The sequence below is a fragment of the Gallinula chloropus genome (genome assembly GCF_964237585.1).
Source record: "Gallinula chloropus genome assembly, chromosome: 2".
Classification (NCBI taxonomy): domain Eukaryota; kingdom Metazoa; phylum Chordata; class Aves; order Gruiformes; family Rallidae; genus Gallinula; species Gallinula chloropus.
In genome coordinates this window covers 66,851,795-66,878,979 of record NC_140086.1, presented here as the reverse complement: position 1 = coordinate 66,878,979, position 27,185 = coordinate 66,851,795, and the positions used below count along the sequence as shown (strand labels likewise).

The 27,185-nt window shown below is 44.6% G+C and overlaps 1 protein-coding gene across 1 annotated transcript in view; it reads left to right on the top strand.

The window, feature by feature from the left end:
* Positions 1-1,386: 1,386 nt before the first annotated feature.
* Positions 1,387-27,185, top strand: part of GABBR2 (gamma-aminobutyric acid type B receptor subunit 2) — a gene marked incomplete at both ends in the record, with an annotated part of 476,157 nt that continues 450,358 nt past the window's right edge. Inside the window, one exon of the mRNA XM_084260450.1 lies at positions 1,387-1,701. Within this exon, the coding sequence (XP_084116576.1) occupies positions 1,387-1,701 (315 nt within the window). The remainder of the gene's footprint in view (positions 1,702-27,185) is intronic.

The following is a 27,185-nucleotide window of genomic DNA, read 5'->3' as shown; positions in this document are numbered from 1 at the left end:
ACGACCCCCCTGCCCGCCCCCCCAACACCCCACCGCGGCTGGAGAGCGGGCACGCCGCCCCCGCATCCCGCCTGGCGGACCGGGGCCCTGCGTGTGCGCGCGCGCGGGGCCGGCGGAGGCGCGAAGCGGGAGCGGGCGCGTGTCTGCCGTGCCGCGTGCGGGGGGTGGGGTGGGGTGTGTGTGTGCGCGCGGAGCCCGCCCGCCCGTCCGCGCAGGGCAGCCGCGCGTGCGAGCGGGCCCGCGCGCGCGCCCAGCGTGCGTGTGCGCGCCCGTGCCGGGTCGCGCGTGGCGGTGGCGGGGGTGGGAGGGCAACTGCGCCTCCGCGCGGGGAGGGCGCCGGCCGGGCCGCGAGGCGCCCGCCGGCCGGAGGCAGCCGCGGCGCTCGGCGGCCGCCCCGCGCCCGCGGGTGGGCAGCGGCCGCGGAACAGCCCCCGCGTCCAAGCGGCCGCCGGCGTCCGGGAGCCACCTGGAGAAAGGTGCCCGACCCACGGGCGCTGAATACTGATGCCGTGAGGGAAGCTCGGCCCGGCCCCCCGCTGCCGCCGCACACTTTTCCTCTGCCCCCGGCCCCGGGCTCCGCAGCCCGCTCGGCTGCTCTTGCTCGACCTTTTGGGTCGGGAGCAGGCGGCACCTCCCGCCCGCGGCGGCGGCGGCTGCCCGGCCCGCCAGGAGCCCGCGCCCGCTGCGCTGCCCCGGCTCCCGGGGAATGCGGCACTAGCACCCCCGCCCCGGCTCGGCACCGCTCCCCTCCTCCGCCTCCCCGGCTCAGGCGGCGGGGGGAGCGTGTGCGTTCTCCTCTCCGGCGTTTTCTGCCGGAGCTTGCTTTTTTTTTTCCCCCTTTTGGAGGAGGAGGAGGGGGGGGGAAGGAGGGAGGTGTTCAATGAGGGCTGCTCGGGCCCCCCCTCCGCGCCTGAGAGGTGCTGTCCCTCCCTGAGAGCGGAGAGGGGGGAGAACAGCCGGGAAAGGCAGAGGCAGGTCCCGCTGCTTTGCTCTGCCACCGGGGAGAGAGGAGGCGGCTGGTGGGGAGCGTGCCTGTGTGTGCGTGGTGGTGGGGTTTATTTATTTATTTATTGCTCCTGGTGGTTGCAGCTGGCAGACCTGGAAAGGAGTAGGCGCCATTGCCAGAAGGATTATTGCCAGGGGAGGGGAGGGCAGGGGAGGGGGGGGGGGGGGGTGAAAGAGAGAGGAGACCCCGAGGCTCCCGGGGAAGCAGGGAAAGGCGGCTCTTTTCCTCCCGCCTTGGCTTCTGCCGCCGGGGGATGCGCCCGGACTGAGAGGGGCTCGGCTCCCTTCCGCCAATCTGTCCGTGTCCCCCCCCTCTCCTTTCCCCCCCACCCCCTCCAGTCCTTCTCCTCCTCCTCCTCCTCCTCCCCCCGATCCAGCAGCATGCATCCCTCTCCGCGGAGACCGGCCGCTGCCACCTCCAACCCTGCCATGCTACTGCTGCTCCTGTGCCTGGGCTGGGCACCGCCGGGCTGGGGCTGGCCGCGGGGCAGCTCCCGGGGGGCGGCCGGGTTGCCCCCCAACGCCACCACGCCGATCTCCATCATGGGCTTGATGCCGCTCAGCCAGTCCGAGGAGGACCAGAAGAGCAAGATCGGCCGGGGGGTGCTGCCAGCCGTGCAACTGGCTATGGATCAGATCCGCAACGAGTCCCTGCTCAACCCCTATTTCCTGGACCTGCGGCTCTACGACACGGAGGTAGGGACCGCCGCGGGCCCCGCGCCGCTGGGCGCAGGGGGAGGCGCCGCCGCCCAGTCCCGGGGCGCTGCGGGTGCCGGGGCGCAAGGGCAGCGCGGTCGCCCGGGCCGGGGCTGCGGCTGCCGGCGGGGCCGTACGCGGCGCCTCCGAGCCCGCCCTGCCCGCCCGGCCCCGCGAGCCGCCGGCAGATGTGAAGGCACCGGCGGTGGAGGGAGAGGAAGTGGAGCCGGCGGGCCGTATCCTGCTCGCCCCGCATATCCGGAGCGGCTCCGCCGGGCAGCCGACACTCGCTCCGGGGGCGTCCCTGCCCGGCGCGGCGGGGGCAGCTTGCAGGCTCGGGGGTGGGCCCGGGCGGCCGCTCGGGTGGCGGGGGGTGTCTCGGCGGTGGCTGGGATCCGCTGCCCTTGGCACGCACGTACACCGGTGGGAGAGAGGCTGCCTCTCGCTGGCGCTCCCTCGCCCAGCACAGCTGCGGCCGCATCCCTCTCCCAGCCGCTACCCGTTCAGCAACAGATGCACGCCGGCCACTTCGCTCCCCCTCCCCGCCAACGGGCACACGCTGACATCCCGATTTAGCCCATGCAGGCGCCGGGACGCGAAAGCCAGCGGCCGCAGCCGTGGCTGGAGGAGGAGGCGGCGAGGCTCTCGCAGGCTTTCGCCGGGTCTCCCTGCCTCCCTCTCCTTTGGCTGGCGCGGGGGAGCGGCTGGGCTCCCGCCCGGGAAGGGGGTACGCGGCGGCGGGCAGCGCGGGCGGGCGGCGGCGGGGCGCGGAGGCGCGCCTCGGCAAGAGTTAAATTTGCAGTCCCTCTCCCCCGCGGAGCGCCCGGCAGCGCGGTGGGATGCCTGCGAGGTGCCCAGCTCCGGACCGCCGCCCCGGGGCCGGCCGGCGGGTCAGGCCGGGCCGGGCCGGGCTGTGTGAGGAGCCCTGCGCGGTGCTGTGCTGGGAAACGTCTTTCCCTCGCCTGGGGGAGAGGGAGGGAGGCAGGTTAGCGAGGCAAGGGCTTTATTAAGTTGGTTCCCACCGCCAGCCGCCCCCAGCTGCGTTTGGTTTTGGTCACAACTTCAGTGAGGGTGTTCTTGCGGAGGGCAGGAGCCGCTTCAGTACCGAGGTAGTCCTGAAGATGGCAGGCGTTTCTTGGGTAACGCCGGGTGCTCCTCTCCGAGACAACCCCCGGTAAAGCGAGGGACTACTGAAAATCTTCCTGGCTGTAAATTTAAGGAAGCCTCTTGTCTTCCCCCCTGTCCCCCCCCACTTCGATTCTCGGGATCCGGCGTGGGGTGGGAGCAAGCTGAGAGCAGCAGTGACAGGCTGTACTCTTTCCTGATAGCGTCTCTGTCCCCAAAATTAATACAAAAGCCTCTCCTTCTAGGGTGGCTGATTTTTATTGACATAGATTTGTCATAGTGTATATATATATATAGATATATATATATCTTTTTTCAGATATCTGATCAGAAATGTGTGTATGTGAGGGGCAATATTGCTGGAGATGTTACGTAGGAAGGAGCATCGTGTTGTGTTATGTGAACAGGACTGAGATGTTGAAAGATGAAAAAGGGAATACAGGCAAAATCAGCCTGGAGTAGCTGTTTGTTTCCTTAAAAAAAAAAAAAAAAAAGGAAAAGAGAGAGTCTGAGGGAACTCAGCAATCATAATGAAAAGAATTATGGGGGATTTTCTGAATGGCATTACCTGTTTCAGAAAGTGAGGTATGTGTAAAAAAAATGTAAGAAATCACAGTTCTCCTAATCCCGTTTTCATTACATTGTTTCATTTAAATCCTTCCCTTGGATGGAAATGTTACAAAAATAACACATGCATAGGAAGTATAGAAGCCTAGGCAAGACCTTCCTTCTTCATAGAGTAACACCATGATCAATAAAGTGCTGCACTTCACTGCAGTCAAAATATTTTCAAGTTCTTAATACAAATTTTGGGTTCTGAATGATGTAGCTAGCCTTAAAATATTGGGGGGGAGGAGGGGGGGGGGGGGGGGGGGGAAGTGCCCTGTGGGGAAGTGCCCTGTTTGTTCTGGAATGAGCTTCAGTATCTTAAAAACTGCATCTTTACTGTTTTGTACTCCAGGGACATAAAGAATCAGGGTCATGTTTCCTGCTTGCTGTGTAGCTCTGAATGCTTTTAAGCAATTAATAAGCAGATGGTTATGGAATGCTAAGTCAGGTGAACGTATATATTTGGAGTACAGCTGGATCATTATTGCACGCTCAACAGTGACAAGTAAATAACCCGGTGCTCACGGGGAGTGCTAGATTGACCACATCCACACGGAATAGACTAATGGCTGGAATGGCCATTAGATGCATAATGGCAGTGCAAACTTTTTCACTCTCTTCAGACATTACCTTATTCCTTTAGTGCACTTATGGTAAGCAGCAGGGTAAATGGCTCGTCATGCCCACTTGGTCCTCAGCCTGTTTTCTGAGGTTGCCAATAAATCGGTATGCCTGAAGGGCCTGGATCCCTATCGTTGCATAATCACAGGCCAGGGAGCAGTTCTCCCTCTCAGGGCTTCGCAGGTGCTCGTGGCATCGTCGGCTCTTGAGGAGTGAATATGGAGCCTTGAACACACAGGATTTTTTGTAATAGCTTGAGAAATAATTGTAGTATCAAGCTCAGGAAATGTATGGCAGTGGTCCAGATTCTCAGATATTCTCCCTCATATCACTCCAAAATCTCCCATTTGCCTCAATCTGATGTTTGTATTGCAATTTTGCATAATACTTAAGAAGAAGATCATGAAAATTATAATGAAAATTTAAAAAATGGTGGGTTTTTTTTTTTTGTTTGGTTTTCTTTTTTTTTTTTAAATATGGATTCAGGTATTTTTCAGTCAGGGTTGAACTGAGTATTTGAGTTTACTTGAAATTTCTTGTTTGTGTATCGAAGCATTACAATGTCTTTACATTCTGACCAACCACTTGAAGAACTGCTGTGTGCCTTCTAAGTTTGGCTGTTGTGTGTCAGCACGTGAACTCGCTAACCTTTGAGCACGCAGGCAGCAGCGCTGGTGTTTTTCAAAGCCTTTAAACTGAACGAAGCACTTTGGTTCAAACCTTAGTCTGTGTTTCAGCAGGTTGTGATTGTGTGAATTACATCTTTGTTACAAAGTACGACCACAGCAAGCACATAAAATATGCAGAGGCTTCTTTCTTGAGTGTTTTTGATGGTTAAGTAAATGTATTGGGAGTGCGATCCTGGTCCAGGTCGCAGAACTCTGTTTTGCCACCCCATGGGCACATCTTCCTCTATTTGTGTATTCCTGCATAAGCTCAAAGCTCAGGCATAGGCATCTGCAGAAGTCTGGTCAAAGTTAGAGGCTTTTAATTTGCACTGCTTGTTTCGGTGAGAGCGGGGGGGCAACCTCTGGATGAGACTCTTAAGCAAAATTTGCTAGTGACGATATTTTAGAAACTAGAGAATTTATAAAGGGATCATCTGCAAAGAGTCTCTCATCCAAAGCCCATTGAAATTAATGGTGGTAATTCACTGATTCCAACAGACCTTGGCCCAGGTCCTAGAAGTTAAGGGTGCTTGATAGTTTATGGCTTTGGATCAATAACTGTGATACAATATTTCTTCTTTTTCCCAGTCCTGGGATTCTAACTGTAGTTGGTGGAAAATGCAAATAAATACCTTGCAAAATAACGAAATTAGAAGCTCTACATACACTAGATGTAGTTCACAACTTCATCTAAATCAGGAAAGATGGTTTCTGCTTGAGCACCCCTACACACATCTGTTACAGGGGAAAAAAAGCAGAGTAGCCCTAAAATAAAGGAACTGAGCATTCTAGTAGACAATTTTATCAATTTCAACACTATTTAACTTGAATCAAGGCAAAAAACTGACCATGCAGAAACTAGAGGAAGAAGGATAGTGGAAGAAGACAAGGACTTCAATGGAAGTTGGGTATCTTCCCTTGGATTTGCATCATACTTTCTGATTTCTTGCAGGAGCAGTGCTGCAAGTGGTGCACAGACAGACTGAATTTGTTTTGAATCTAAACGCGTATAGAAAGCTGTGTGTGCAAGTTGGGATTCTGTCACTTGTTTCTGAAGATTAAAGTGAGCCTTGACAAGCTGAAAAAAGTATCTTTCAGAAGTAAATGGGGTATGTTACCACAAAGAAGGAAGAATATTCATACTATGGGGATGAGATTATTTAATTTTCTCTAACTACTACAAACAATTTGTGATAATCCTGATATAATCTCATCTTTGTGTCATAATACAGTCTAATACCTTTAAATAGCAGGTTGGCATAGAAGAGTGAGCTCTGGAAAATGCGCAGAACTCCACAAAATCCAACCCAAAATGCAAGTGTTATTGACATTTATTACGTACTTGCCTCCTCCTATACTGTAATTAAGCATAAAGCGCCTTGCCTCATTTATCTGACAGGTACAAGTAGACCTTGCCCAAAAGAAGTGCCCACGATGTGTGTGTTGGTCAGAGACCCTTTGTCTTAGGCCGCATGGATTTGAGTTAACCCGAGAAGATCTGGATTGGAGCAGGGAAGCATGGTGTATCTGGGACTCTGAGGGTGAGAGCCCTGACACCCTCGTGAGTGCTCTGAGTCCTGAACTGCCTGGAGCGTCACTTTCATCTGCAGAGCACTGCTCAAAATGGGACAGACAAGGTGTTGTGGTCATCTGAGAGTAACAGTCAGCTAAACACACAAGGAGGTGTCAGGGTCTAAAAGAGGGTCCAGTTTACAGCAGGCTGAACTGGCAGACATTTGTTCTTGTCAGATGAGCTTGTGTCTGGCATATGTTGAAGTAGTTGGGTAATTTCTTACCTTTAAATATTACCAAGTGCTTGTGCGGTCTGATATATGCAGAGAGTGGAGCATTAAAATGCAAAACACTCTGTGTGTGGATGACGATCTCTGTCTACTCTGCTGGCGACGTTCTGCTCGGAAGGGACACACGTCTTTAAATAGGCAGCGTCCCTTTTGACTTTCGCGTAATATGGCTCCACTTGCGACATCATAACCTCTTTTTGCTTCAGAGTTTTGTAAACTTGGAGGGCACAGTCTAAAAGTTAAGTGTTTATGTTAATTCTGTGCTGGCTTTCTCCGCTGATGCTAAGGTGTGGGTGGGGAGAGGAGAGAAATCATGTATTCACTGCACCCACTCCTCTGGGTGCGGATCCCAGACCTGCAGAATGTATATCCTCTAAATATCTCTGCAAAGAGATCAAAGCCAATGTATCATTTTTCTGGCATATGTCTTGCAATTTCATGTATAACTTATCCTATGCGTGCTGCAAAACACACTGTTATGGAGTCTTTTGATTCAAATGCCAAACGCGCTCCCTCAGCAGAGAAAAATTACTTTTTTGAATAAATCTAGACAGAATTTTCCATTTATATTTGAAGAAAGAAGGGGGAGGCCCTATCCCCTGATACGGTTATCAACCGGAGTGAATTACTCAAGTTTGTGGAAAAGACGGGGTGTAATATCCTGGTGATAACTGTGAAGAAAATATTTGTGATAAGAAAAGGGAGAGGAAGGAGCTAGGGGAGAGAGATTTAATGACGGCATTCACACAAAAAGCTGTCATCCCAGTATTTTTGTAACGAAGCACACGTAACTACTTGGGGTGACAATGTAGGTAGCATCGCACGGCGAGGCTACAAAACACCACCTCCCGGGAATGATCTGAGCGTCGTGATGCACGCCTGTCTCCAGCCTTGTTCTCTGCCTTCAGCTTCCTTGCTTTATGGATGTTGTCATGGCACGTGGAGGAAGAACAATGCATTTGAGCGGACTGCAGAAGCTGGGAGCCAAACGGCTCTTCCATGACACTTGGGTGTAGGCCACTGCTATCACAGGAAAGGAGGTACTTTTCCTTAGGAGGGGTTGAACCACTGTGTATGGAGGTCTGGCTCAGGGAATCCTCAGTGGTGGAAGTTATTCAAGGAAAATCCTTCTGTGGTCCGTTTTGACTCAATTTTTGGAGTACCTGGGGCTACACTGAGCCCAGTCGGCACAGGTGTGACTCAGTGCTGTGGAGATGTGACTTGATATGTAGCAGCCCCACGTATCCCAGGAGCCTTATTGCAGACTGCAGGATTCCAGACTGAGAGGGGATGGTGGACATACATCACATTGTTTTGAATTTATTTTTGTACTAGGAATCCTGGGACCAAATTAGTGAAGGATCCTGAAGCTTTTCGGGAGTCAGGTGCATCATTCTCAGGTTTGTGGGTCTAGCTGAGATTTGCTGTACTTTTGTGGTCCCCTGGCTCCAGCGTTAATGGACCAGTAGCCTGAGTCCTGAAGCAAACTGGTTCGGCCACAGCATCGCTCCATCTTAGAGGGGGTAATACCCCTTAGAATAGCTGGACTATATTTTCAGTCCTGCTGTGTCTCCTCTTGCCAGGCCACTGGCACTTGTGGGATGTTGTTTTTTCCCTAGACAGAGAGTCTTCTATTTGCAGAGGGTAAGATCTTGTGGGTAAAATCTGCTGGGTTTGGGGGCCACTTGATGCTGTCTGCTGAGTGGAATGGGACACACTGACTGGCAAACACTTTTTTTAAAGGTTGTTCTCTTTTTTTTTTCTTCCTTGTGATGGAATAACCATGTAATCTCATTGCCAAGTCAGTGATTGATGTCCAATTTCTCTGCCGTTAGTTTTTCATTATCATCAGCCTTTAGTTCTGACAATTTCATCTATAGTATTTTCCAAATACGTATTCTGAAATGTGAAAATGAAAGCTAACAAATTAAAGGCAAATATCCACCTTCTCTCTGAAAATAACAGTCACAAAGGACAAAGAGTGTAAGGGCTCATTCAGCAGGGCTGTCCAAATTGTTGTTACTGAGGCTCCTGAGAGATGAAGTCCCAGATAATGGACTAATTGCTTTAAAGTGAACATCACGAGTTTGAGGGGTAGGCTTAGAAAACTTAGGTTTCCTACTACGGCCATGGTATTTCTCTTAAATAATTAATGAGTTCTAAGATCAGAGGACCATTAGAGTAATCCAGCTCTTACAATATAGGCCATATATTTCACTTAGGGATTTCCGCCTGCTTCCCTGTGAACCAGAATAGCTACTTTAGAAAGCCCTCCTATCTTGTCTTCAGCATCCCCCCAAATCCTCCTCCTCCCTGGAAAACTTTTCTCTGTGATTTGCTTGAAATCCCTTTAAAAGTCCATTGCTACTTCCAGCTTAAACTCTGCTGACCCTGTAACCACTGATGCTGTGAGAGCAGCAGCTCCCAGATTTCGCATACGTCGCTCTCCCTGCAACCCCTTCCTGGCTACAGAGCTGGGAAATCGCTGGCAAGGCAGGCTGTGCAGGGTGACCATGGCTTTATGACTGTTTTACGGTTATCCAGAGGATCCAGCCTTGTATGAAAGGCTCTGATGGATTAGATCCTGCTGGAATCAGAAGCCTTCTTCCCTTCAGATTGTCACAGACCATAGGTGGACACTTGGTTAGCTTGCTGCTTGGCAAGCTGGGTCTGCTGGATTCACGTGCTCTCGCTGGGTGGTTGATTCTGCGGAGTATTTTTTCAGTTCTTGGTTGAACCCCCTTCTCTTCTCTACATTCGCCTTCTTTCTAAGACCATTTTGCCACATTGCCCATTAGAGGAACTCATCCTGTCTGCCTGATTAAGTTATTTCCATAATCTCAGGCTTTTTGAATAAAGATTCGCTACCATCTATCTTTAAGACTGTATTTGTTCAATCTTTTCTTTCCTTAAAGAAGTTGCATATTTTAATTTGCCATTCACCTATGGTAGGCCTCAGCTTCTGCTGCAAATTCATACACACAATAGGTGTCTAAGTAACCATTTTACATCCAAAACCTCCAGGGAGAAGTAGTGAGAGGCCTCTTTTGGGATGTTAATTAACTTCCTTTCCGCTGTTTACTGCTCCTGCTTTCACAGGGAATTTCATGTTTTTCTAGCAAAGAACATGTATCTTTCTTTACAATTTTTACTGTATATAGAGAGACAGTTTTTGGCAGATTAACACTTGGTGTGGTACAAAATACAGCACGTAACTTTCTTCAAGCATTGTGGTTATCAGACCTGCGTTCCTGTGTATCTTAACAGCATCATACAGAGATATTTTAGTATACAAGTAGATTATGAAAAAGTTATGATTATTAAACTCTGCGTTTCTGTGGGGGTCTTTCATGTAATTTGAAACTTCTGTAAAAGCACCTTGGGTTTTGCTTTCCCCTGGGAGTTCGGAGAGCGATAAATGTTAATAATTTAAAGGAGGCTGACCAAGACAGAGAGCCGACTTTCCCTTTTTCCCCTTCTGCTTTCTCCCTCTCTAAAAATTATAAGCAGGAGGAAATTCCATGTTGTCGGTGAGGATTTAATTTGGAGGGGTGGATGTGCTAGTGGCAGGAAGACTTCATGCAATGTAGAAAAATGTGATACAAAAAGTTTTGTATTCCAGAGCTTTAAACTTAGCCAGACTCCTGTCTGCTCCTTATTTCTCACTGTGAAGAATGCTAATGGTATCAGCTCCAGATCGCTGCTTTTCCCCCCTCCCATCTTCCTAAAAAAACCCAACCTGTCAAAAAAAACCCAGTTTCAAGTTAGGTCCCTGAACCAAAGATTTGCTTTCCAAAAGCACAGAGTGATTTGCATTTTCTGTCAACATCAGTGGGAATTGCTGGATGCTCAGCACTTTACAAAGCCAGCCCACCTATGAAAACGTTGTGTGCTTCTATGAGGAGGAGACCTAGAATTGCCACTTCTAATTAAGAACAAAGGCATTCATAGTTACTTGCTTTAAACTTTCAAATTGCCTAGTGGAATAAAATGCTGATTTTGTTCAGCCTTTGGGATACAGATCCTTTCAGGATCAGCCAGTATTGTCAGAATTAAATATCCTTTAGAATTAGTTTATTGTGCCTCAAAGATCTTGTAGCTGAGAAACATGCAAGGAGCAGGCATTTAAAAACCACCATAATCTAAACCCCAGTCATTTTTGTAATTAACATCTATCTAGAAATGGTATGTTTGACCTTGGCAAAAATAACAGCATGTACGATGCAAACAAAAGGAGTGACGTGGTGGGAGTACTGTGTCCCAAGGGTCTTGTTACTCAAGGCAGGTCTGTGGGGCTGGCACAATTATGTCGCCGGTGGGTATCGGGAGGTGTTATCTCAATGTCAGCAGAAGCCCTCAGTGTGGTTATTGCAGCAAACAGCTCATTTTAACTCATCTAACAGAAGGGGGACAGTTAGGGGACAGTTTACTGAAGGGTAGGAAGTGTGTTTTCATTGACCAATAAGTTAAAAACTTTTGTATTATTAGAAATCCTTTTTTCATCCATTATAGAGCAAGTTACAGATTAAGCCGCCTGTGAACATTAAACTAGACTGAGTTGCTTCATTCTCCCCTCCCGCCTCCCCCCCCCCCCCCCCCCAGCTTCTTATGAATTCCTGTGGCTTTCTTCTGAGTCTTTTACAGTTTGTCATCTTCATTCTCAAAGTGCTGCCACTAGAATTTGATCTATTACTTCAGGAATAATCTCACTGATGCTGTATATACTAGTAATTTTATCTCTTTTCTTCAAGCCTTCTGCTCAGAATGGAGGAAATGAATTTGATCTTTGTGCTTCAATGCCAGGGAAAGGAAGCAGAGATGAGATTTTCAGGATACATATATGGAGGGAGGCACTAGGATTTGCGGCAAAGATAAATTTTCATTTGCCTTCTCCAGGAGAATCTTGCTAGCTACAAATCTGGTCAGTATTGGTAGAGCAGTTGAAAGTAGATATCCTGGTCATTTGGGTAATGGGGAGGTAAATAATTTTACCTGAACAGCCAGCTACTTAAAAAGCTGGGACACGTTAGAGCAAATAATAGTGTCTCAATATTGAAGCTGCTCTTGGCATAGGTAGAAGCTTGGTCTTGATGTCAGATCGGCAGTTACCATCCAAAATAAATCATAATGGTTTCCAATGCATTACTAAGGTTTCTTAGGATGTGTGAGCATGCTGTACTCTAATTACTCTGAGCGATTAAGCAGCAAGATCGGAGACACTTGGGACAAGAGGGGTGAATGATAACCTACTTTGAAAAAACTAACATTTGAGGCTGGGATTAGAACATCCTGTAAATGTTAATGGGTGTTACTCAAGGGGGAGGAACTTCGGTGTGGGAGGCAGGAGGTGACATAAAGGCTGGCTATATATTTAAGCTATAACACAGTTAATACAGTCTTTAGTCAACCTTTTACATGAACTAATAACTCTTGAAGTGATTTACGGTTCAGAAATACTGATCAGGGGATTGAGAACTCAATTTAAAATGCTATAAAGGCAGAGGATAATGTGGTAAAGAGGACAACACAGGAAAGATTTCTCCTTTTGCCTTTGGAAAATATGGGCAAGAGGCAATACGTTTATGCCAGGTGTTTGGGTTGGTGGTGTTTTATTCAGTTCTCAGGGACTGTGCTCCTACGAGGGAGCACAATTTCCTCCCACAGTTTCCCTCTCTGAGAATTACTCAGTTTGTGCAGATCTCACAAAGGAGATGCCAAGAGTGAGTCATCTGGTCACCAGCTCTGTCCTGAGGCTTTCAGCTAGCTCTTGCAAAAACTATACTGATCCTCACTATGCCGAGGAACAATTATTTACCTTTGGTAAAGCCTCCCAAAGCAGCAGGGAAGGCGGGGTTTAAAATTAAATTGCCTTCATTTTCTGAATGCTGAAATCATGTCAAAATTAGTATTATTTCAAATAATTGTGGAAATTCAGCTTCACATCTGAGAAGTGCATGTAAGATGCACTGAGGTGGCTGATTAAGATTTCAAAATTGTTATGTTTTGGTAGTAGATTCTGAGGGTGACGAGTAAACTCTGTAGAAAGATTGCATCTTCATTTGTTTGATGGGGGCATGACAATGTGCTTTTGTAGATAATAAGCCTCAGACTTATTCTAAACCAGAAAAATATACCTGTATGGTTAATCATGTGTATGGCAACATGGGGTTTTTTGGTCAAAGTGAAAACATACAGGAACATTTTGGTGCAAGTTTTGCAGGTTTAATTAGCAACAAAATACTGCATCTGGATAGTCAAATGTTTCTGTCAGGAAGTGGATTTTAAGGAAGCCAGTAAGATGAAGCTGCACTAGTACATGATCTTCTTTGTTCCTTTGGCAGGCATGGGTTAAAAGCCGCATTGCCGAGGAGACCCGAAAGTAGCACAAGCAGAAGAAAAGAGGTTGAAACCAGTCATGTATCTGTAGAATTAGGTGATGCTCCCTAAAAATGTATGTTCTTAATATGTATGGTACCATACATTTGGTACCATATGTTTGGTACCATATGGTACCAAAAACTATGTCATAGCCTCTGATGAACCGCTGGTCTCTCATGAATTTAAAGGCATTGGTTGGGCAACGGGGCTTGAATGAGGTGTGATGGAAGATCTGGCTTTTGAACACAGAAGAGGATATTGGATATTTGTGGGTTTGGTTTTTTTTGTTACCCAAATACGAGTCAAAGCTCTGACTCACAGAGCCCCACGTCCATGCTTAGTTGATGAAAAGATTTAGGCATAGGAAGAGAGCACTTCAGAATACCTTAGCTGCTAAGCTCCGTCAGCATGAATGCCTTCTGCTTTCCCCCCCTCCTCTCCCTTAGTGTTGTCAATGCCGAAGTAATGCTGGTAAAGAAGGCTGGTCCAAGGACTATTCACCAACAAAATCCTGTTTAAGCCTCTAAGAAAGGTATTAAATGGGATTTAAGCAACATCTTGGCCTGCACTAGCCCTCTGCTCAGGGAAGAATTTCATCCCAAGTTTGAAAAATGTTTAAAAATTATGTTTTCGATAATCACATTATAGAATCATGAGACTAAGCAACAGAAAACATCTACTAGGTCACTGTGTTAAATTGTTGCAGTGCTGGACTGTGCTACTGGAATGTGTTGCCTCCTTTGTGCTTTGCCCAGCTAATTTGCTAAATTTCAAGATCTAGGGAATTCCCATAATAAATTTTGACCCTGCTGCATTTAATTTGAGCACAGCCTTGTGCAGGAAGAAGAGCAGTATCTATCTCCTTCACTGCACGAAGGGCTCCTTGCCGCTGTGCTGCTTTCTAAGTGTAGGCGATAGTGATGAGGAAACGCAAGAGTTATGCATCAGGTGTTTCTATTTCACCTCATGTTTGCTTCCGAGAATTCATGGAGAGGAATAATAATAGATTGGGCTCTTTTCTTGTCCATCCAGTTGTACTAGTGAGTTGGCAGAAGAGTCGCTCTGGACAGTTAGTAATAAATTGAGCGTAGCTTCTGCTTGGGGCTATTCATTCAGCCCAAGGCTGACATTTATTGCTTCTTTATTGAATATTGCTTTGCTTTTTTTTACTTGTACTTAGCTATTTGTTTCCATGCCCTCACATCATGCAATATATAGATTGTAATTATAAGTTAGAGTATTTCTAATTAGACTTTATTTGGAGATTTTCTGTAGAACCTTTTTAGTTGCATGTCAGTTTCAAAATAATTTATTGACCTGGAGCCCTGTGTTTTGAAAACTAAAAAAAAACCAAACACCCTTACTTTCTGCAGCAAACTAATACTTTGTTTTGAAATTTCAACTGCTCAGAAAATAAATTGCCAAGCTCTGAACATATAATTTCAAATTTGATTTATAGCAAATCAAACTTCTGCCTATGAGCCCTTCCATTGGTTTTTCTTTCAGATTATTGAGTCATGAAAACCTTTGAGGTTTTAGGTTTTCCATCCCAGCTTGGCACAGGGCATTTCTTTTGAAATCTTGAATTTCCACAAGCTGGCAAAACAATTTGCCATTCAGCTGCATGAGTAATGACACTGCGCTGAAAATCAGAGCTTTTTTCTTCTTGGACAAACAAGCATCTCCCAGTCCAGATGTTCTTCCCCTCCCTGTCCCTGGGCTTGGCTCTTCCCTTTCCCTCCTTTGCCTATGACAGGATCCCAAAAGGTGCGTGGGGCTTTCTGCACAAGGGGAGAGCTGGCTGTTTTGAGTGGAGGGAAGGAAGGGATCGCAGAGGGTGGCTGCATACAGCCACGTAGAGGGGCATTGCTGATGTGAAGGGGGCAGCGAGGATGGCGCTCGCCTGAGGGGTGCGGTAGGCTGTGAGTGCCGGGGAGCAGAGGTGCACATCCTTCTCTGGTGTGGTGGTCCCATATCTATTTCTTTCTTATCCTGGTGAGTTGTGTTATCCTGCAGCAAAGAAGGTTTTCTCCAGTATTTCTATTTTCTGTGCATTCTCAGCATCCATTCCATTCTGTAGCCTGGCATATTACTCGGAAAACTGCAAATAGTGTGATGAAACTACTTAGCTAGCTACGACAATATGTGAAATGCCTGTCAAAAGCTATGTCAGTGTACTTGGGAGGACCAGGCGTGAATTCTATGTATGCTCAGAACCCGCACCGAGTGTAAGGGAAGCATGGGGTTTCTTAGCAAAGCAGAACCAGGCAGAGGATATACAGCTTCGAGCTGGTGTAGCTATTGCACCAGGAGTGTATCAAATATTGTCAGCACTCAAGACTGCGTATTCTTTGTTTGGTCTGTATGAAGCCAATTGAGAATGTGGTATGCACAAGGTAAAACAAACTGAAGCAATCTTCCAGCCCGGTGCTGTACAGATTGCTGCAAGTACGAGTTCAGTACGCAACCACTTCGATCAATCCCTAGAATATCCATTTTCAAAGGAATCGTACTAGTTTGTTTATCGATTTGTCACCTATGGATGAGTATTTCTGCTACAGAAATGTTTAAAATGACACATGTTTAAAATTAGACTTGGCAGAGCACTTTGCCTAGAGATTATTCTTGTGAAGTATTGATTCACAGCACTGCTGTGAGCTGGATTACTGTCCAAATTGGAAAAGCCAGCCGTAGAGAGGTCTTTATCCTTTAATAACAATTAGCTCCTTTCTTAGAGGGACACAGCTGACTGGAGCGAAGGAAAGCTGCAAAATGTCGGGCAAGCAGGGAATGTAAGGCCTGTTCCACAGGGATGTGGGCTGCAGGGGAAGGGAACGAAAAAGGAGAAAAGCACCAAGAAAGATGGTTTTCTGGAACTGGAAACTAGTCTTGTCGGTGCTGTTTGTGTTACTAATCACCAGGTGCTCTGAGGAACTGGATCGCACTCGCCTCTCTCTTCTTGGGCTTTCACCCATCAGCTGCCTGATTGATCGGAGAAACATAACGGCAGGCGTGTTGCCCGCTGTCCATTTAGCCTTGAAGCATTTACACAAGCACTCGTGGATGCTGAAGAACTATGAACTCCAGGTATTATTCCACGACACGCAGGTAAATGGACATAGGCGTAGAGTTGTGTAACGTTTGAGCCTCCTCCGTGAGCGTGGTTTGGGGAAAGCTTGCGAGTGAATCCTGTCCTGGCAAATCCCACTCTGCTGAAATACAGCAGATGTGGCTGTCTGGAAAGGTTTGTGCTGTTGGGTCGTTGGATACTTGACCGTGATGGGAATCTTGTGGTGCTGATCATGCCCTGCTGGTCCTAGAAGCAGGAATAAAGAGCATGCAAATTAGGAGGGATGGCAAACACCTATGGCTCTTTGAGTGTTTCTGAGGTACCCAGAAATTGTTCCCCAAACCCATGGCTTGCTGAGTCTCTCTGTTCTTCTGCGTTGTCTTCTGTGTCTTGCTCTTCCTGCTTTCTCCCGAGACGGCTCTATAGATCGCTGCCTCCTATTTCTCTTTCTTTGTAAGCAGGAGAGGGGTCTGTGCTGTGCCATCTGAGCAGAGCGCTTGCCTCTGTAAAGCCTTGCTTGCTAGTTTGGAGAAAAATTAAGGGCTGATAGGAGGAGCTCTGAGGACCTAGGTATAAAGAGTGCTATCTGTCATTGTTAACACTTGGAAATTTGAGAAAAGCAGTGCTTTTCCTCTTTCCTACTGAAGGAAGAGTTATCTTCTGATACCTGACTGAGATGTCTCTGTCTTCCCTGCAGAAATTAAATCAAGACTATTAATTTCTAAGGCCTGTCTTTTATGCTGAGACAACTATGACAAAATTAAGAGGAGGGACTCACACGTCAGTGAATTCTGGGACTGTAAAACTGTTCATGGGAAGATTTTCACTGATTTGAAGGTCCGCCTCCTGCATCTGAGGTCCCAACATTATGGAGCAGGCTTATACACACTTATATACATACCTGGATACACACTCTGTGTACAGTAGTAAACTGCTTAATATTCAGACGTTGCAAAACAGTGCTTCTAAACATTTTTTCTTATCTATAAACCTTTAAACATGGACTGTATTGTTACGATGAATTTATAAAAGTTTGGTGTTACTCCACCAATAACAGTTGCACTTGCCTTATATAATGGGAAGAAGGTATTCTATGTCTTGTCTTGAAGCTCTAGGAAACAATCCAAGGGAGAAATTAAAATGTGATTTTCATTGTGCATTTGGTTCATAAGCACCTACGTGTAATTTTTGAAGTGCTTAACATATAACAAACATGGTCCCTTATGCTATAAAGTTACTTGAAGGTGGCTTCCATGTTTAATAATGGAACACAAGTCTATCAGCTGCATATAGTCATTAAGAAAATGTCTGTCTTGTAAATTACTTTCAATATAATTCACTGTTTTATTTATTTGTTTATAAGTTCCTACTGGAAATGTAATTATGGATATGGAGGCCTGAAAAATGCACACGTCTTAGTTTGTCATGTAAAAAGATAAAGATATGCAGTAACATTTCAGCTTAAATAACCAGGAAGTGTGGATGTGAGTTTAAGTGAGCAGCAATTAAAACCTACTGGTATTTGCTCAGATTCTGTGCTTTTAATCCTGTTTCACTGGGGCTGGGGGGATGTGGGTGGATGTTTATTTGTTAATTGTGTTTGTATAGTTTCCAATTCTAGAAGCAACTCCAAAATATTTTTCCCGCATAAACTTTCAATGGATTTGAATTGCAGAACTTCAACTTTGTTGCACTGACCTCTGCAATTTGAATTTTAATATCAAAGTAATCCTTAAATATCTTTCTGTATCATCCCTGGGAAAAGACATGGCATGATGACTTGTAAGAGATTAACTAGATGTAAGGCTTGTAAGATTTCTGATTTTAGTTCTTGGCTCTGAGAGTAGAGAGCCCAGTCTTGAGTTTTAAGCACTGATTACAGATAGAGGTCCTTGGATTTAATAATTTCTCAGGGGCAGTATGGATGTGAGAGCACTCTTTCTGTTTGTTAACGTTGCAAACCTGGATCTGCCATACATAACCTTATACAACCTTCCAATTAACTTTCTTTTCAGTAGAAAATATAGATGGCTGGTTCTTTGAATGTGAGGTTTTTTCAGGAGTGGGACAGATAATCGACTTTTTGGCTTAGCTGGCTAGGAAAGGAGAAAAGAAAATACAAAAAACCCCCATTCAACTTGTATTGCTTTTGCCGAAACAGGAAATGTGAAGCAATCACGTTGCCTGAATGTAGCGTTGCACAGGGCTTGAACACCATTGCAGCTTGGTTCATGAGCACAGGGTTGGACTCCATCCTGTGCCTCTGGGGCTTGGAATTCATGTTCCCTGCCCCCCCCTCCCCCATGAGAGAAAGCACTGCCCTACTGCACCGCAGGGTGTTTTGGGGAGGGTTCTCCGTCTTTTGCTTTGCTGCTGTTTTATTTCAACTAATTAAGCTGTCACTGCTCCAGAGTGCGGACAGTAACTCTGAGGCAAAGAGAACACTCTCGCAAGAGCTGTCTGAATCCTTTGTATTAAATGAAGCCATTTCATCAGGAGCCTTTGAGAAAACTTTCTTCAGCAGAGTACTTTGTAACCCAGTGGCTTTGGCACTGAGCTAAAAACTGCATCCATTCTTTGATTGATTCCTTTCGGGCCTCCTATAATTTAACATGCATTTCCCAATTACCTTGTTGTCAGTTCCTTGGAAGTGGGAATCCCTTGAACACTCATGAGGTAGCACTTCCAAGCCAAAAAAATTTAAAAAAAGCTTAAATATTCACTGAGAATGAAGAGTGAGTGAGTGAAAATGATCTTTTGGGTTGGTGGATGGCTGCTTGTCCCTCAAGTGGTACATCAGTGTCTGCAATGTTTGTTTCTATCAGAAAGACAGTGTTAACAGGATGGATACTTCCGTAAACTCCAGTCACCCCAAGCAGGGGCATCTTGGAGAGGGGTGTGATGTGTTTCCCCGGCCTCTAACTGAAGCAGGGATGAGCTAGGGTTGTGTGGAGAGCCCTAATCCCTGAAGTGGTGGACAAAGGATGTGGGAAGGCAGAGAAACTCCTTTTGGGGATCTGTGAATCCAGCCATGGAACAGCTTTTTAGTGTAGTAGGGGAATTCATGCCCTTGAGGTTTTTACCCATGGGGGTAAGCAGCTAGGTATAATGGAGCTGTGTGCATATGACTTCATTTCAGTGTTTCACCATATGGCTGACATCTGGAGGCTCTCCTTCTATGCTATCCTTAGGGTGACCAGGCTGGTGGATTCTTACAGGCTTAGGCAAGTCTAAAAATAGTTTTATGGGTGGATAAAGAAGAGTATTTTGGTCTTTCAAAGTTATTCTTCTGTCCCTAAATAGTTTTCTGTGAGTTAGTAGCCAATACAAGGACTGTGAAGCCAGTGGTTTGATTGTTTGATTAGTGATAGTGTTCAGACGCTGTAACTGGGACATAGCTTGAGTATACAAATAGACTTAGCTCTACCACTGTGATTTTCTCAGGAGTGCTGATTTGCACTGAGTGCTCGTTGACACTTGGCTGAGTCTATCCTAATGTGTATTGTCTCTGACAGGGATGATACAACATGTCCCAGACTGACTTAAAGGCTGGTTGTCTTTACTTTGGTAATAAATTGGTTCCTTTGTAATGGAGTGACACAATAACATGATAGCTGTGTGTCAGCTTGTTTAAGGCATACCTTTATGTGCTTATTCAAAAACCCCCACAATCCACAACCAAACAGCAATGCAACAGTCACTGAATGTGACATTGATAAGCAAATTATTTCTACAGTGAAAATTTCAAGGCGTGTTTGTTTTTTTATCCTACCTAAATAAGAAAAGAATTTCTGATTCAGGCTGAAGATGCAGTAAACTGAAGCATTGTACTAAGTTTTTCGGATTGTACATGTACAGGAATTTCTTCTTAAAAGCAAGTAAATGGCATTAACATAAAACATCACTTATTTATTAGAGTATTTAATAAATGAGAAAAAAAACCCAACCAGCTATTGGTTTTCATGTGTGCACCTCATTACGTATGATCTGTGACTCCATCTTGTACATTCATGTCTTCTGAGGTGCTCTATGAAACCATCTGCCAGGGCAGGCATAGGAAACAAAAACATCTTGTCATTCAAAGAGTCCATGTTTGGTAAAGAGTTGGCAAGACATTTTGGAAAACTTTTGTAAATTGCTGTCCCATGAAGTTGTTAGAAGACTGCGTGGGCAACAGAACAGTTCTTGACACCTAACGTTCACATGAGCAAGGTACTGTATTTTGCCTCTTAGAGAATACAGTTTCTCAGTGCATTATTGTAGGCATGAAAATTGCAAACCATGAAATACTTGACAAAAGCTAATTTTAGCTTCCTAAACAGCCACATCACTATGCCTATTATTAGAACTAGTTGAAAAGAAGAAGAAAAGGTGTTCTGTTATCTGTATTTTTCCCCCCCAAAAAAAAGTCTTCATTATGATTCTCTGGCAACAGCTCTTCGTTTTCTAAATGATACGTTTAAGAAGGAGTAAGCAGATGAGCCTGGCAATATTTCTCACAAGCTGTTCTTATGAGCTGCCACCGAAGGTATCCCAGTACTGGGGTTTATTCTAATATTGTGCTTTGCAGTGCAGCAGAGGTTCAGAGATGTACGAAGGGTACACAATGGCTGCTTTATGTTAACCCTTCCAAAATGTTTTGGAGCTAGTTCTTATACAGTGAAAAGAAACGTAATCTTGACCCTGAAGGACTCGGTCGGTTATTCATTGATGCAATTCTGGTTTTTTACTCCACCGTAGTGTTGTTTACTTCAGGCCTTTGAAATGCCTCACTGTAATGTACCTTACGTATGTCAGAAGTGTATATGCAGGCATATGATGTAAATAAAAAAAGAAAAGTGGGTTTGGCTTTTTTTATTTTCCTGTTACGGCTCCTGAGCCACAAAGGAGTTTGAGCAGTGGAGTTGACTGGTGGATCCAGTGAGGGCTGGCAGCCCAGGAGTGCTGTGAAGCCAGGGGTGTTTCCATCCATGTCTGGGCCAGAAGGGCTGTGCTAGGACTGGGGTTCATCTGACCTGCCTTTGGAGGTCTGGGCTGGGGATATCTCCCTTCAGCTAATGTGGGGTTTCCTATACTGTTAAGGAGTCAGCACTTGTATGTGGAAAGATTCATCTGACCTATTTTAGGTGACTATTTTAAGATACAAAGAATTGTATTCTAGAGGAAGTTTATTTCTCTCTGTGAAGTATAAAGGGAGCCTCAGCTGGCTAGTATAGACGTCGATATTTCCTATGTGGAGGTCTGTATTGCGTCAGCTAGGAGCCTACCCTAGATGTGGGAATTTTAATGTAAAAAGCTGTGGTAACAAAGCATTTATGTCACCTCCGGCTTTCAGTGGGATTCCAGCAGACAGTCCAGAGAACTCACTTCCCACCAACCCCACCTTTACCAGTTACAAAAAAATCCTTCCTTGGTCCCTCATGTCTAGCCAGGAAACATGTAAACCAGGTCAGCAAAGCCATATCATGTCCTGGGAACCAGGGTGGTGGCAGCGCCCTGGAGCGAAGACCGCGAAGCTCCTCCGTGCCACCCCCATGGGCACCCAGGCAGCCCACTGCTGCCACATGGGGCATGGCTGCGGCACTGGTACACCTCCCCATCTGTAGCTCTGTCATAGGTGATATATTGTGATGCTGGGGAGACATACCCTGCCCCCTGGTCTCGCTTTTAACTTTGGCATAAGGAGGAAATTGTGAGCTTTTCAAGCAGAGCACAATTCCTTTCAAAATCACAAGGACTGTGAAATCACATTACTATCAACAAGCCTTAACTTCAGAAGCCAAGGAAAGGGTAGTTTAGACAGTCTTGGCATTATTTTTGAAATTATGTGTGCTTACATTTTAGTTTCAAAATTAATTTCACTTGAGATGGTAGAGATTTGAGCTATATTATACATTAAGAGTAAAAATTTAAAAATTTTAAAAGTCAAAGTTTAAATTACTGATTTTATAAAGATTAAATGTGTTAGTCCATACCAAAATGGATTATTTGCAGATTTCTCTTTCATAGGGAGATTCAGTGTTTGGGATTTTCCTAATAACATGGCAACCCCTTGAAAATATCTTCACAAATTTCTTAACAAAACCACTCGCTCCTTTTTTGTATCTCCCTGCTCCACTCATGGATGTTTTGCTTGTGTGAAGTTCTACACAGATATATCTTTTGTAATCTTTATTCTAGAAGTTTCATAAAATGACTCTTTCCGAATTCTGACATGGAAATAAAGACCTGTCAGAATAATCAGATTCTGGAAGAATTAGTGCATTTCAGTACATTTTGTTTAGGGCAACTTCAGTGCAAGTTTTTATGCCGGCGTGTTGTGTTTGAATGAATCCAAGTCTCTGGTGAATACTGTTGCTCTTGGAGCAATCTACATGATTTTTATTTGTGACTTGTGCAGTCAGCCTCAGAAGAAATACCACCAGCGATGTCTTCATTCCGCTGTCATTCTCAGACTCATCTTGCAATTTTCTTAGCTTTCACCGTAGAGTGGTAATAAAACAATGCAGGGACCTGTTTTGCTTCTGAAGGCAAAGAATTAAAGAAAAAAAAAGAAAGAAAAAAGTTAAGTTCTGGATCGTTTGCAGCTAGGCTGAAGTGTGGCAACCTTACAGACTGCTCTAAGGGTGCACTGTGAAGCGCCGGACAATTAATAGGCTGTCAGGACAGGTAAATCAAGGTGTCTTTTAGGTCAGAGGTGGCCAAACCACTTGACTGATTGGAGTAGTTCCACTGAAAGATTAATCATTTTGGGTTTTGCATCATAATTAAATTTTATTCTTTTTTTTTTTTTTTTTTTTTTTTGCATAGGTGATCTTGTGAATGCCATTCACTTTCAGGTACCATCTGTCCATTTCAGATACCAGCTAACACCATACCATTAGAAGCATTTTCTTGTTTGACACAGAGGTGCAGTAAATATTTTAAACAGCCAAAAGGAATCTGGAATAAAAAAAAAGGAATGAAGTGCTGGTTCCCTGAGGCTGTTCATATCCTACAGAATAACTGTTCTGGTTATTCTAATCTCTGATGTCCATTGTAGTCAAAGGATTTGGTCCTGCTGCCCATTTCCTCTGTCTGTGGCTCTTACCCCCATTTCCCATTGGAAGGGTCTTCTTGCTGGCGGTTAGCATATACATTATCTGGGCTTACATCATCCTTGCCCCAGAGCTCGTTTCTCCTGCCCATGACCGCTGACTCTGCGCGCCCTGTGATTTCTCATCTGCCCACAGTCAGCAGGAGAGGCAGGCGTCCAAGAGAGAGGAGTCATCAACAGGAGGCTGATGAAATGTCGTGAAGAGGAAGTAGGCGTTTCACAGGGTTTTAAAAAGAGATGGAACAGGAAAAAGCGTCGCCCCAATATCTTATGAGCAATTTCCAAGCACAGGAATCCTTTAGGAGTGTACAGCTTGGTACTAAGACCCAAATATTGTGAACAGAGTGCTGTATTAGAAGAAGTGGGGTTGGAAGGATGTTTGAAGAGGTTGATAGTAACTCCATGATGGTTTTAGCAACAGGAGGAAGAGGGAAATGCATTTTAATTCACATTTTTGTTTGGAATTGGCTTTTTGATGCTGAGTAGATCCAGTACTGCTGCAGTACTTACCTGGGTGTATTTCATAGATTACTGTCTGGAAAGGAAAAAAAATTCTGAAAATAATGTTAAGTGAATAATTTAAGGAAGACAGCGAGTTTTTTGTGATTCCTCTCAGTTTTGTGATTAAATAGTGTCCAGTTAAATATTTTTTCATCTTTACTATGAACACTATTGCAGGGATGTTGAATTGCATTCACCATTTTGTTCCTATTCTGAACTGCCACTAATAGATACAGGAATTCTTCAGTACATAAGAAAACTCACACAAAATTCTAATAGGTAGCTGGAATTCTATAACATTTGTGTGATACCTATTAAATTATTAAAGCCTTACTGACACAATCAGTCATATAGGGAAGGTACTCTTGATTCTATTCTTATTTACACTAAGGACTGTTTTATTGAATCCTGACAAGGTGAAGGTGCCTTAAAAAGGTTGGATTCTTAAGTCTGCTTATACAGAAACCACAGCCACAGCCAGAAAAAATGAGCTTCAGTGTAAACTTCTGTTCACAAAACTTGAAAAACAGTATTAGTAAAGTAAGACATTTAACTCGTGGGATGGGTGGAAATACAAAGATAAGATAAAAAAGTCAAGGGGTCATTTGTCTTAAAGTTGGTGTGCTGGCAACCACAAAGTTGTGCCATGATACAGGCATGGTTTTAAGCCAAGCCTTATGGTGAAGTGCCAAGCTTTTATACTTGGGACTAAGATCTATTTGTTAAGAGGTTGCATGAACAACTCTCTATATGGGAAGACATGGGAGGAACTGGTAAGAATCACAGAATATCCTGAGTTGGGAGGGACCTGTAAGTATCATCAGGTCCAACTCCTGGCTCCACACAGGGACAGCCAAGTCAGAGCATGGGACTGAGTGTAGCCTCCAGACACTTCTTGAACTCAGCCAGGTTGAGTGTTGTGACCTCTTCCCTGCAGAGCCTGTTCCAGTGCCCAACCACCCTCTCAGGAAAGAACCTCATCAGAAAACCTCTCCTTTGTAGCATAGCCTACTTACTAAACATCTGAGAAATACGGATGTCTCAAAACCAAAACAAAACTTGTAGGCTTTGTAGGGATACTTGTGTGTAAGTATTGGGATATCAGTAGTAGTTTCAATACAGTTGTCTTGGCAATGACAGACATGGCGTTAGAAGTGTTAGTAGGCTGCCTGTGGTGTGCTTATAACAAGAACCACTACTTCTTAGTTTCTGATTCACGTTGCTGCTGTCCTAAATTGGTCAAAACCTAGTAATAGATTGATTTGTGAAATACAGTAATCTTGACTTATTTAGCCCAAACTTCCACGGGCCATTTATGCTATTCATCAAGTGATCCCTACGTCAGATTCACCACTCTCCCTCAGAACTGTAATTTATCTTTTTGAAAGACATGCAATTTTTATTCAAGAATCTTCCAAGGCTGAAGAATTTACTGCATCTTTTGAAAAGTTGTACTAATAGAAAATTTTACATGTTACTTCTGGTTGAAATTTGCTGATTTTGTATTTTGGTTGTAATATATAATGCCATCTGTGTTAGATTTAAGATCCTACTATCATCTCCGTATACTGACTGTGGATCATGTTCATTTCAGCACTTTTATCAGCCATGATAAACAAAGTCCTTTTATTTCCTTGCGGTGAGGCAGAATTTCCAGGTGTTACATCATTCATTGAATTAGCTTTCTGAAGAGAGAACTGAAGAGTATCACCATTCTCTGTTCCCCTACTTGACTCCTACTTCACCCTCATGCTGTAGAAGGATGGTTCCCATAGCAATTGGCTCTGCTGTTCCTACTGATGTGCCGAGGTCTAAAGAACAAGAGGGATACAAATCTGGTGTAGGGAAAAAAAAGGCCTTTTTATTTTTAAATTGTGTATGAAGGTAAAAGTGTCTCTAGAAACTTCAGCGTGTCCTTGAGTTGTCAGCACACAGAGAGCACTTATTCTCCTGTCTTGGAATAATGCTGAGATCCAGGCTGGCTTCACAAACATTCAAACTGTAATTGTTTCAGCCTGAATTTTCTTGATAGACAGAACTGCAGTATGACCTTTTCTGCTTGAGAGAAATTTGAAGCCCATTTCCCTAATGACAAGAAAACTCATTAGCATGAGAAACTGAGGATATTTTAAGATTTTTACAGTGTATCAGTGAAAGATTATTGATATATAAACATGTAGTTTTCTCAATAGAAGAGATACGACAGACATGTTGCATATTTTTACTTTAAACTTACCAAAAAAGCTCATATGTGTAAATATGTGTACCTTTGCAATACTATAAGAAATGGGGTGGGATTGTGGCTAGTTCCTGATACAAAATCCAAATGACTGTTTCACCTTTCTTGTAGGAGAGCTCTTATGCTTTATAGATATTGCTCTGAATGAGAGCTACCAATAAAATGATCTAATTTAAAATGATGGTATTTCTAAAATTCCCATTACTTACTTTTTATTTAAACAACTACTTTCTACTAGAGTTGTAAAGCTTTCCTCCTCGACAGTTACTGAGAATATTTTCCTTCTTATTTTTATCTAAATACTGCCAGTTTACCCTTATAAAGTTCCTAAGCACTTTCCCTTCCTTTTATGACCTGATCCCTAACCAGAAACCATATGTATGGATAGGACCCATCAAAGCTGAACTGAAGTGAGATAAGTGATGATGGATACAAAGATGATGTCTGATTCATCACACCTATTTTTGGATGTGTGTCTGAGCTGGTCAGCCTTTATAGTCAAGACATTTAAATGTCTGCTTTAGGGTGAGATGAATCCTGTCCTAGAAGAGTGAGTTTCTTTCCACTGCCTGTAAAACTAACTTAGGATATGTATCAGAACTGTCTAAGTTTGGTCAAATGAATCACACTGTGTGTCTGGGCATATAGATATAGATTTGTTGTTTGCACGGTATGGATATGTGACAATCATTAGCTTGTTGACCAGCTGCTTTGCAAAGTTGTGCTTTTATAGATAAACCGATCTTCTCTTCATCCAGGAAATACTTTCAAGTCTGTGTGTGTGGTAATGGAGTGCCTGGATACCACCTAGGTTTTTACATGAGAGACCATCTATTTAGTGCCTGACAATTAAACCTACTAATGGAAGAATGTCTTTGCACCTGAGGGACTGCTACCTTCCAGCATCCCCCTATGTTACCTAATATGGTGGTCTCTTTACCTCCACAGTAAATTTCATGTTTGTCTGATTTTGTTGCTTCCAGTGCTTCTTATAGCACTGTGTTCAGATTTGGTTTTGTTATTGAATGTCTTTATTTTGTAGGATGCTTTTGGTACTGAATGATTTGGCAGCTTTGAAAAGTTGATCTCTTTTATTATTTTCTATGCATATTTCTAAACTAAGTTCCTTGCTATTATTTCCTTGTCTTGGTAGCACCTAGCTTAACAGCATCAGCACATTCCCAGCAAATTAACCAATTGTTTATTTCTTCCATATAAAAATGAAAATGTTAACCAGGACTGTTCTGACACTGATCCTTTGGCAGTCTAATCACAATCACCTTTCCCAAACTTGCAGTTTGTTTTTTATCAACACTGTGGTACTTCAGCCACCATTCAGACTACCCTGTCACACACATGTAATTAATTTGGTGAG